The sequence below is a fragment of the Salarias fasciatus genome, chromosome 11 (genome assembly GCF_902148845.1).
Source record: "Salarias fasciatus chromosome 11, fSalaFa1.1, whole genome shotgun sequence".
Lineage (NCBI taxonomy): Eukaryota > Metazoa > Chordata > Actinopteri > Blenniiformes > Blenniidae > Salarias > Salarias fasciatus.
In genome coordinates, this window is record NC_043755.1 from 34,805,673 (window position 1) to 34,817,315 (window position 11,643).

Below are 11,643 nucleotides of genomic sequence, written 5' to 3' on the forward strand. Positions count from 1 at the left end.
CGTTCAAATCTAGCTAGTTTGTCAGTGGCTAACAGCTAAGCTAACAGCTGACTGGGACGTTTAGCAGCAGGATGCTTTTACAAAGTGTCCCTGAACGCAGCACGGTGCTGCAGGTTGTTCTCTGGATCAGAGGGTTCCAGGTGTTTCACAGGTGAAGGAGGCGGTTCAGGAGGAGCTGGTCCTGACAGGTTGATGGGCGGAGTTACTGCCTCGTGAAGCAGCTGCCTCACATTCTTAAAGTCATCTGGCGGGCCGGACATTATCGTTTTGGCCCACGGGCCGCCAGTTGCCGACCTCTGTTATAGAGCATCTTCCTCCTCTGATCAAGATGTTAAAACGTGAGGTACATGGAGAACGTGGGGAACATGGAGAACGTGGGGAACGTGTGGAACGTGGGGAACGTGGGGACCCTCACCACGATGAGGTTCCACATGCGCGCCGCCTCGGCCACCAGGGTGGAGACGCCGCTGCAGCCCGGCATCAGCACGATCTTGATGGGTTCCGTGTAGAGCAGGTCGTACAGCAGCTTGGTGGCTTCGCCGGGGTCACACTGGGGGGGGGGGCAGAGTCAGCAGGGGGCAGAGTCAGCAGGGGGGCAGAGTCAGCAGGGGGGCAGAGTCAGCAGGGGGCAGAGTCAGCAGGGGGGTGTCCCTGGTGTCTCTGGTGACACTGAGGATCTGCTGCCATTATTCCTTCACCACACAGTGAACCCAAATACACGAATCAGGAGGTGGAGGTAGGTGGGGGGGGGGGGGGGGGGGGGGGGGGGGGCGGGGGGGGGGGGGGGGCGTCCAATTAAAGTAAAGGGCGCACACACACACACACACACACACACAGACGACTCATCACACTTCATAATTCATCAAAGGTGGTCAGTGTGGCTTTGATATTGCCATGGTGATGGCCTGTGTGTGTGTGTGTGTGTGTGTGTGTGTGTGTGTGTGTGTGTGTGTTATTGACACCATTTCCAGGTGAGTGTTGGACTTACAGCAGCTGATCTGACATTTGAAAATACCGATGACATTAATGATGGATGAGCAGCAAGCAGCAGGTGTGTGTGTGTGTGTGTGTGTGTGTGTGTGTGTGTGTGTGTGTGTGTGTGTGTGTGTGTGTGTGTGTGTCAGTGAGGGGAATTCAGGGTGAGTTCCCACTGAGAGTGACCTTTAATTTGAAAAGGATTCTACTTGAGTGACACACACACACACACACACACAGGTGGAGCAGAGGCAGACTGTGTTGTGTTGAGGAAAGAGGATTCAGGGTTTTCTATAAAGTTCTAAAAGAGAAACTTGACTGGACATGACCCCCCCCCCCCCCCCCCCGCTGCCCCCCCCCCGCTCACCATGCTGTCGTAGTGGATGAGCTCCAGCTCGTAGTCGGGCAGGATGTCGCTGCGGTTGTTGACCAGGTCCAGGGCCATCTGGGCGGACGGCATGCAGGCCTGCCCCCCCGGCCAGCCGCCGCTCATGGGGAACAGCGCCCCGATGTACAGCTTCTTCTTCCCTGAGGAGGGGGGGGGGGCACAGCAGGAGCAGGAGGAGCAGCGGGGTGAGAGGAGGCGGGAGGCGGCGGGGGGCCGGGGCCCGGACCCGGACCGGGACCCGGACCGCCATGCTCTGGACCCCCCCGGACCAGACAGCCTCCGTCAGGCTGGCTCCTCCTCCTCCCAGACTCCACTCCGACACTGAGCGGCTTGTTGGAGACTCGCGCGGTTCATACAGGGTGTCGCACACCTCCCGTTGAACATCAGTCAACTTCCAGTCTGGAACTCATCCCCTCGCGCCTCCTCACTTCTCCTCCTCCTCTCCTCCTCTCCTCTCCTCCTCACTTCTCCTCCTCGCAGCTTCACACGGCGACAAATTGACAGGAAGAAAGAGGAGCGGCGGAGAGAACCGCTCTGCACGTCACGACTCTACCGAGAAAAAGACTCACTGATCGCAGCGGCGGAGGAGGGATGGAGGGATGGAGGGATGTAAAAATAGAAAAACAACAGAGAGAGAAAAGATGCGGAGCAGCAGCAGAAGCTGCGTTAACGAGCTGGACTCCCGGTGAAAGAAACGATTCAACACCGGAGAGAGAGAGAGAGAGAGAGAGAGAGAGAGAGAGAGAGAGAGAGAGAGAGAGAGAGGAGAGAGAGAGAGAGGAGGGGCTCCAGGAGACGCTGCTCAGAGCTCCTCCCCCGGCCGGAGCACCGTCCCGCCCAGCGGCCGGTGTTTCAGGTTACCTGGTGTCCGTGTTAAGTGGTGACCACCAGCCTGAAGCCTGCAGAGGTTCCAGTGAACGTCTGTTTTCCACAGTTCCAGCCGGCAAAGGAGTTTCATGAGTTTAAAGTGAGTCTGACTTTAACCTCTGCTGGTATCAGCAGCTGTTTGCTGGAGATGCGCGGATGGCTCATTTTTCATTTTGTCATTAAAATCTTAATTTTTCGACACGTCATCCGCGGTTATCGGCGGGCTCGGCGGGTGCAGCCGCAATCCGCGCATCTCTAGTCTTTACACAGAATTCCGCCGTCATGAACACGGGAACCAGTTAATCCAGAACGCCGGGCGGCGGTCTGCTGGTCGTCTGCTCCAGAGCGCTCTGAGGGTTTGTTCTCTCTGGGTTTTTATTAAAAAAGTGTTTTTTAACCACCGTCGTGTTCTTCTGCTGGTTTTTGGCTTTCCTGCTTCCTGCTTCCTGTCATGTCATCACGTCACTACGTATGAGGGAACCAATAATCCCCGTTCTGTCCCTCGCCGCCAGCTCCACCCAGAAGTAAAGCAGAGACGCAAACTGACGAGTTCACTGACTGTCGGTTCTGATCCGAGCAAATTCTGGATAGCAGAGTTAGCTTGTAGCAGCAGGAGCCTGCGTGGTGGAGGCGATCAACAACCGACCAGCAACAACCCACCATCAATGACAGGCGATCAATAACACCATCAACAACCGACCAGCAACAACCGACCATCAACAACCCACCATCAATGACAGGCGATCAGTAACACCATCAACAACCGACCAGCAACAACCAACCAGCAACAACCGACCAGCAACAACCGACCATCAACAACCGACCAGCAACAACCGACGAGCAACAACCCACCATCAATGACAGGCGATCAATAAGACGATGATCAATACAGGCGATCATCAGTTGCAGCAGGTTGTTTGGTTGCATTACATCTTCATCTTCATCATCCTCAGACATTCATGTTCTACTTGTTTCAGAAACTCATCGGTTCTTCCAGAAACCCTCTGAGAACAGCCAGCGCCACAACCTGAAGAACCAGGAGAACCCGGAGAACCTGGAGAACCAGGAGAACCAGGAGAACCTGGAGAACCAGGAGAACCTGGAGAACCCAGAGAACCAGAAGAACCAGGAGACTCCGGAGAACCAGAGTGTGGAACATGTTTGTTTGCCAGCAGGAGCAGAGAGCCAGCAGCAATGAACGCACACACACACACCTTGGAGCAGGGGATTAACCTTTCTCCAGATGAGCGGGTGGAGGCGGGTGGAGGAGGCAGCAGACAGTGAAGCAGCTCCACCCTCAGACAGACACGAAGTGTTCTATGAGAGGAACCTGAGAGTCTGGTTCTGCAGGGTTCTCCTCTGAGCCTGGTTCTGCAGGGTTCTCCTCTGAGCCTGGTTCTGCAGGGTTCTCCTCTGAGCCTGGTTCTGCAGGGTTCTCCTCTGAGCCTGGTTCTGCAGGGTTCTCTTTCTTTGGCTCTGGTTCTGCAGCTCAGACCCTGGAGGCTGCAGCTCTGCATGTTCTCCGTTTCTCCCTGTTTCATCACAGCTGCATCTCATCCGGGTTCCACCAGCAGGTTCTGAGGAGGATCCTCACTGCAGGGAGAACGAGGTTCTCCAGGGTCTGAGTCCCAGACCCCTGTCCTACAGGGTTCTCTTCCTCCGAGTCTGGTTCCTCAGAGTCCGGTGCCTGTTTTGTTTTTGATGTTATATTAATAAAGTTGATTTGAATCAACATTTTAAAAAATGAGCATGCTAACGCTAATGCTAATGCTAATGCCTGTGGATTCAGGCTGAAACAGGAGAATAAGAGGACCAGCTGGTCACAGCTGACACTCTGGGTCAAAGTCCAGCAGCGCCCCCTGGTGGCCACAGGATGGAACCACATCACTGATGGGTGCAGCAGCGCCCCCTGGTGGCCACAGGATGGAACCACATCACTGATGGGTGCAGCAGCGCCCCCTGGTGGCCACAGCGGTGCCTCCAGTCAGGAAGTGACTTTCGGAGTTTCAAGCTTCTTCCTGAACGTCGGTTTGTTTATTAACAAAAGTATAAAAAGACTCAAGAAGCAAGACGGAAACTTTTCACCCTTTCAGATGAAAATGTGTTGCCATGGTTACAGCAACAACATCGAGACCAGAATAAGAACCGTCCACAACAGACACTGACATCACAGTCCAGAGGAACAGAGAGAGATTACTGCAGTGCAACGTAATCAGATTACTGTGAAACACTCTGGGAGAAGGAGGAGTCAGAGTAATCAGATTACTGTGGTCTTACCTGTGTAGTTCCTGTCGTCTGGCCAGAAGCACAAGAGAAAAAGAAAAGTTGTAAGTTGAGAGAATCCAGCAGGGGGCAGCAGAACGTTCTGCAGGGTTCTGGAACAGCCTGATGGTTCCGGATCGGTCTGATGGTTCTGGAAGACTGATGGTTCTGGATCGGTCTGATGGTTCTGGAACAGCCTGATGGTTCTGGATCGGTCTGATGGTTCTGGAACAGCCTGATGGTTCTGGATCGGTCTGATGGTTCTGGATCAGTCTGACTGCTGGCAGAACTTCAGGAGAACCGGTCTCAGCTGATCCTCTATAAACTCAGAACATCGCGGAGCTCATTGCTCCGTCTGTGCCGGCGTTGCCATAGCGACGCCAGCGGTTTCCATGACAACCCCTCCAACTGATCTGCTCTCAGCTGCTTCTGTGAACCATCAGCTGCTCAGACCCTCAGGTTCCTGCAGAACCCTGGAGAACCCACAACACTGGATCAGCTGTTAGCATTAGCATGATTAGCTGCAGTACGAACCACCGTCAGGGGTTCCTGTCCAGGGGGGGAGGTCTGGAGGGTCTGGAGGGGGTTAAAGGGGGTCTGCAGGGTCAGAGGGGGTCCAGAGGCGGGGACTCACAGAGACAGGTGGGTTTGGGGGCGTCCCACTTGCCCAGCTTGGTGCAGTGGGACAGGTTCCGCCCCTCCAGCAGGAACCCGGCGTTGCAGCTGTAGTGCAGAACGGTTCCCTCCACCGGGGGGCCGGGGGGCCGCGCCCAGACCCGGCCGTTCTCCAGGGACGTCCAGACCCGGGGACACAGCAGCACTGCAGGACAGGGACCAGCCAGACCATCAGGACACACAGGGACCAGGACACACAGGGACCAGGACACACAGAGACCAGGACACACAGGGACCAGGACACACAGGGACCAGGACAGACAGAGACCAGGACACACAGGGACCAGGACACACAGGGACCAGGACACACAGGGACCAGGACAGACAGAGACCAGGACACACAGGGACCAGGACACACAGGGACCAGGACAGACAGAGACCAGGACACACAGGGACCAGGACAGACAGAGACCAGGACACACAGGGACCAGGACACACAGGGACCAGGACAGACAGAGACCAGGACACACAGGGACCAGGACAGACAGAGACCAGGACACACAGGGACCAGGACACACAGGGATCAGGACACACAGGGACCAGGACAGACAGAGACCAGGACAGACAGAGACCAGGACACACAGGGACCAGGACAGACAGAGACCAGGACACACAGGGACCAGGACACACAGGGATCAGGACACACAGGGACCAGGACAGACAGAGACCAGGACAGACAGAGACCAGGACAGACAGAGACCAGGACACACAGGGACCAGGACAGACAGAGACCAGGACACACAGGGACCAGGACACACAGGGACCAGGACAGACAGAGACCAGGACACACAGGGACCAGGACAGACAGAGACCAGGACACACAGGGACCAGGACACACAGGGACCAGGAATACAGGGACCAGGACACACAGGGACCAGGACAGACAGAGACCAGGACACACAGGGACCAGGACAGACAGAGACCAGGACACACAGGGACCAGGACACACAGGGACCAGGACAGACAGAGACCAGGACACACAGGGACCAGGACAGACAGAGACCAGGACACACAGGGACCAGGACAGACAGAGACCAGGACACACAGGGACCAGGACAGACAGAGACCAGGACACACAGGGACCAGGACACACAGGGACCAGGACAGACAGAGACCAGGACACACAGGGACCAGGACAGACAGAGACCAGGACACACAGGGACCAGGACACACAGGGACCAGGAATACAGGGACCAGGACACACAGGGACCAGGACAGACAGAGACCAGGACACACAGGGACCAGGACAGACAGAGACCAGGACACACAGGGACCAGGACACACAGGGATCAGGACACACAGGGACCAGGACAGACAGAGACCAGGACAGACAGAGACCAGGACACACAGGGACCAGGACACACAGGGACCAGGAGGAGGAGGAGGACTTACAGCATCTGCTGTGCAGGCTCATGTCGGTCCAGGTCCCGTTCTGAAGACACTTGCGGACCTTGGGTCCCACGATGACCCGGTTCCCTCTGCAGATGTACTCGATCTCGTAGTCCACCGGCAGGATCTGGACGCTGCGGATCTGCAGGGGGAGGGGCGACAGCGGCTCAGGCCCCGCCCCTTCCTCTGCACCCTCAGCATCACGCTCGTAGCATGTAGCATTAGCATGAAACGGCTCAGTTAGCATCAGCATTAGCATTAGCATATGTAAAGCGGTGCTAAATCACTGTGACGAAGCTTCACAGCCACCAAGGTGAAACTGACTTCTGGCGGCTGCATGAAGCCGGTTTGGCAGAGGTGCCCAGTGGGTGGAGCTGGTCATGTCAGTGGGTGGAGCTGGTCATGTCTGTGGGTGGAGCTGGTCATGTCGGTGGGTGGAGCTGGTCATGTCGGTGGTGGAGCTGGTCATGTCAGTGGGTGGGAGCTGGTCATGTTGGTGGGTGGAGTTGGTCATGTCAGTGGGTGGAGCTGGTCATGTCTGTGGGTGGAGCTGGTCATGTTGGTGGGTGGAGCTGGTCATGTTGGTGGGTGGAGTTGGTCATGTCGGTGGGTGGAGCTGGTCATGTTGGTGGGTGGAGCTGGTCATGTTGGTGGGTGGAGCTGGTCATGTCGGTGGGTGGAGCTGGTCATGTCAGTGGGTGGAGCTGGTCATGTCGGTGGGTGGAGCTGGTCATGTCAGTGGGTGGAGCTGGTCATGTCTGTGGGTGGAGCTGGTCATGTCGGTGGGTGGAGCTGGTCATGTTGGTGGGTGGAGCTGGTCATGTCTGTGGGTGGAGCTGGTCATGTCAGTGGGTGGAGCTGGTCATGTCAGTGGGTGGAGCTGGTCATGTTGGTGGGTGGAGCTGGTCATGTCAGTGGGTGGAGCTGGTCATGTCTGTGGGTGGAGCTGGTCATGTTGGTGGGTGGAGCTGGTCATGTTGGTGGGTGGAGCTGGTCATGTCGGTGGGTGGAGCTGGTCATGTTGGTGGGTGGAGCTGGTCATGTCTGTGGGTGGAGCTGGTCATGTCGGTGGGTGGAGCTGGTCATGTTGGTGGGTGGAGCTGGTCATGTCTGTGGGTGGAGCTGGTCATGTCAGTGGGTGGAGCTGGTCATGTCAGTGGGTGGAGCTGGTCATGTCGGTGGGTGGAGCTGGTCATGTCAGTGGGTGGAGCTGGTCATGTCTGTGGGTGGAGCTGGTCATGTTGGTGGGTGGAGCTGGTCATGTCGGTGGGTGGAGCTGGTCATGTTGGTGGGTGGAGCTGGTCATGTTGGTGGGTGGAGCTGGTCATGTCAGTGGGTGGAGCTGGTCATGTCTGTGGGTGGAGCTGGTCATGTTGGTGGGTGGAGCTGGTCATGTTGGTGGGTGGAGCTGGTCATGTCTGTGGGTGGAGCTGGTCATGTTGGTGGGTGGAGCTGGTCATGTCGGTGGGTGGAGCTGGTCATGTCAGTGGGTGGAGCTGGTCATGTCTGTGGGTGGAGCTGGTCATGTTGGTGGGTGGAGCTGGTCATGTTGGTGGGTGGAGCTGGTCATGTCTGTGGGTGGAGCTGGTCATGTTGGTGGGTGGAGCTGGTCATGTTGGTGGGTGGAGCTGGTCATGTCGGTGGGTGGAGCTGGTCATGTCGGTGGGTGGAGCTGGTCATGTCCCAGCTGCAGGCTGCCGGTTCAAGCCCCACCTGCTCCTGGGTCAGGCCTCGGTAGCGGATCCCTCCGTCCCTCGGCGGTCGGATGATGGCGCAGCCTGAGGAACCGAGAGGAACAGCAGGATCAGGTCACAGAACGTGTTCCGGGTCAGAACCCAGCAGAACCCAGCAGAACCCGGGAGTACCTCCAGTGGACGAGTTCTGGACGGGAACCACGAGGGACGGGAGAACGTGGAGAACCACGAGGAACAGCAGTCGCTCCATCACTGATCTGAAAGAGAAGACAGAGTCCAGTCCGGTCCACGTTCCAGGAGGAGAACCCGGACCTACAGACGGATCAGTGACCGACCCAGGCTCATCTGATCCAGAACCACAGGGTTCAGGATTATTTGGTTCCACTAAAGACCAGTGACCAGTATTTACCCCCACTACAAAAAAATAAATAAATAAATAAAAAATTCACACACAGTTGGAAGGTTTGGCTGCAGGAGGATGAAATGATGGAATGAGTGGAAAAAGCAGGAAATGCTGTAAACCACGCCCACTTCTCATAAACCACGCCCACATGTCACATTCCAGACAGCAGAGCAGCGCCTGGTAGCTAGCCTGGTGTGGAGCAGCTAGCCGCAGAGCATCAGTCGCCATGGTAACTAGTCCGGGATAAACTTGACCAGCTTTTGTGCAACCGACTTGAGGCTAACTTCGTCCAGGATCGCCACAGTTTGCCGGCTGAATCCCTGATCCTGGTTTGGTGCAGAACCCCCTGGTTTGGTGCAACAGGCCCCAGATCAACTGTCCCCCTGTACACCGTACCAGACCACACCAGCCACCACCACCACATCATCATCATCAACAACAACAACAACCACAACCACAACAACAAAGTTTTGAAAGCGCAGGTCTAGTGGTGTGTTCAGGGGACGTGGGACATCTGAGCTCCAGTCAGTAGAACCGTTCATGTCCTGGACCAGGTCTGAGATCCAGCAGCTTTTCAGGAAGACCTTTAATGACGGAGGGAGAATCTGATTGGATCGTGATGACCTCATCACCTCCAACCGTGCTGACTTCCTGTCCCCAGACCTCCTGTCCCCAGACTTCCTGTCCCCAGACCTCCTGTCCCCAGACTTCCTGTCCCCAGACGTCCTGTCCCCAGACCTCCTGTCCCCAGACTTCCTGTCTCCAGACCTCCTGTCCCCAGACCTCCTGTCCCCAGACTTCCTGTCTCCAGACGTCCTGTCCCCAGACCTCCTGTCCCCAGACTTCCTGTCTCCAGACCTCCTGTCCCCAGACTTCCTGTCTCCAGACCTCCTGTCCCCAGACCTCCTGTCCCCAGACTTCCTGTCTCCAGACGTCCTGTCCCCAGACCTCCTGTCCCCAGACTTCCTGTCTCCAGACCTCCTGTCCCCAGACCTCCTGTCCCCAGACTTCCTGTCCCCAGACGTCCTGTCCCCAGACCTCCTGTCCCCAGACTTCCTGTCTCCAGACCTCCTGTCTCCAGACCTCCTGTCCCCAGACTTCCTGTCTCCAGACGTCCTGTCCCCAGACCTCCTGTCCCCAGACTTCCTGTCTCCAGACTCTTCCTGGAGGAAGGTGTTGCCAGTCCAGCTCAGAGACTTTGTCCCTCCAGTGGTCTGAGGTCTTTTGCCTGGCCGAGCTGCTCGGGGCTAGCTGTAGCGGCTAGCTGTGGCGGCTAGCTGTAGCGGCTAGCTGTGGCGGCTAGCTGTAGCGGCTAGCTGTGGCGGCTAGCTGTGGCGGCTAGCTGTGGCGGCTAGCTGTAGCGGCTAGCTGTGGCGGCTAGCTGTGGCGGCTAGCTGTAGCGGCTAGCTGTGGCGGCTAGCTGTGGCGGCTAGCTGTAGCGGCTAGCTGTAGCGGCTAGCTGCTAGCTTCAGTGTGGTGAAAGTGACGTTTTGTCGTTTTAACAATAATCTGTGTTGAAGGTAAAATATTCATAAAGAATCTGACGGTGAGAGTTTAGAGGGGGCCGGAAGACCGGGCGCGGGGGGGTGGGGGGGGGGGGGGGGGGGCAGTAGACAGAGAGGGGGGCAGTAGACAGCGGGGCAGAATCAGCACCACGGACAGCGAATCATCATCACAGCGCCACCTGGAGCGGCTCGTGCACGCGCTCAGATTTCAGTTTTCCTCGCGCGCGAGTGTGTGAGTGTGTGAGTGTGTGAGTGTGTGTGTGTGTGTGTGTGTGTGTGTGTGGTGCTGCATTTCACGCACGGTTGAGCGTGAACCAGCAGAAGTGCGGGGGTCACACTCGCCACCAGCCGCCGCTCCGGTACCCGGGGAGGAGAACCGGAGGCTCGGGGAGCGGGGAGCGGCGGCCCGGTGGGAGCAGGCCGCCGCCGCCGCCGCCTTCCAGGCGAAGACCGGAGTCGGGAGTAACGCTTTAAGAGAGGCTGTGTGTGTGTCTGTGTGTGTGTGTGTGTGTGTGTGTGTGTGTGTGTGTGTGTGTGTGCGCGCGCGCGCGCAAAATAAAGACCGGACGGACCGTCCGGAGCTTCAGCAGAAGGTTCGGGTTCCGGTTCTGGTTCGGTGCGACTCACCGTGTGTCCAGGGTTCAGGTTCAGGTCCGGGTCCAGATCCGCATCCTCGTCCTCCTCTTCCTCTTCCTCTTCCTCCTCCAGCGGCGGCTGGGCTCAAAGATGGAGGAGCGGCTCCGGCAGGACTCAGGACCGGGACCGAGGATCGGAATCCAGGACTCAGGACCGGGACCGAGGATCGGAATCCAGGACTCAGGACCGGGACCGAGGATCGGGATCCAGGACTCAGGACCGGGACCGAGGATCGGGATCCAGGACTCAGGACCGGGACGGAGGACGCGGCTCAGCAGGACTTCCTCTCAACACACCGAGCTGGTCCGCATCACCGGGACGAGGGGGGGCTGGAGGAGGAAAACACATCCAGAGAGGAGACTCCTCCCCTCCTGCCCCCCTCCCCCTCCGTTCCAATCTTGAGCTCTTTCACAGCGTCATGACGGACACGCGCCGTCCCCCCCCCCCCCCAGATTACCGGGATTAGCGGCGGATCAGACGCTCCTCTTCTTCTGAACGTCTGACGGATCCGTTAAAACATCAACAGAGGAGAAACCTGGAGAGAACCGCTGAGACCGAACCGGTGACGAAAACCGGAGAGGATCCAGGATCCAGGATCCAAGATCCAAGATCCAGGATCCAGGATCCAGGATCCAGGATCCAGGATCCAAGATCCAAGATCCAAGATCCAGGATCCAGGATCCAGGATCCAGGATCCCGCTTCCTGTGAAGAAAAATCTGCTCTGGGAGTAAAAAAAAAAAAAAAAACTCTGAATGTAGTTTGATACTGTAAAATCCAAACTAACAGAAACTGAGAAGAAATAAAATGAACACACACACACACACACACACACACACACACACACACAC

The 11,643-nt window shown here is 57.2% G+C and overlaps 1 protein-coding gene across 1 annotated transcript in view; it reads right to left on the reverse strand.

Annotated features, from left to right (window-relative positions):
• The window catches only part of gabbr1a (gamma-aminobutyric acid (GABA) B receptor, 1a), a 34,159-nt gene extending 23,077 nt beyond the window's left edge, over window positions 1-11,082 (reverse strand). Inside the window, exons 1-8 of the mRNA XM_030103593.1 lie at window positions 10,786-11,082; window positions 8,422-8,507; window positions 8,270-8,334; window positions 6,560-6,698; window positions 5,127-5,312; window positions 4,508-4,525; window positions 1,343-1,503; window positions 416-550 (exon numbers count right to left, since the gene is read on the reverse strand). Of these exons, the coding sequence (XP_029959453.1) occupies window positions 416-550; window positions 1,343-1,503; window positions 4,508-4,525; window positions 5,127-5,312; window positions 6,560-6,698; window positions 8,270-8,334; window positions 8,422-8,500 (783 nt within the window). The 5' untranslated portion in view covers window positions 8,501-8,507; window positions 10,786-11,082. The remainder of the gene's footprint in view (window positions 1-415; window positions 551-1,342; window positions 1,504-4,507; window positions 4,526-5,126; window positions 5,313-6,559; window positions 6,699-8,269; window positions 8,335-8,421; window positions 8,508-10,785) is intronic.
• Window positions 11,083-11,643: the final 561 nt, after the last annotated feature.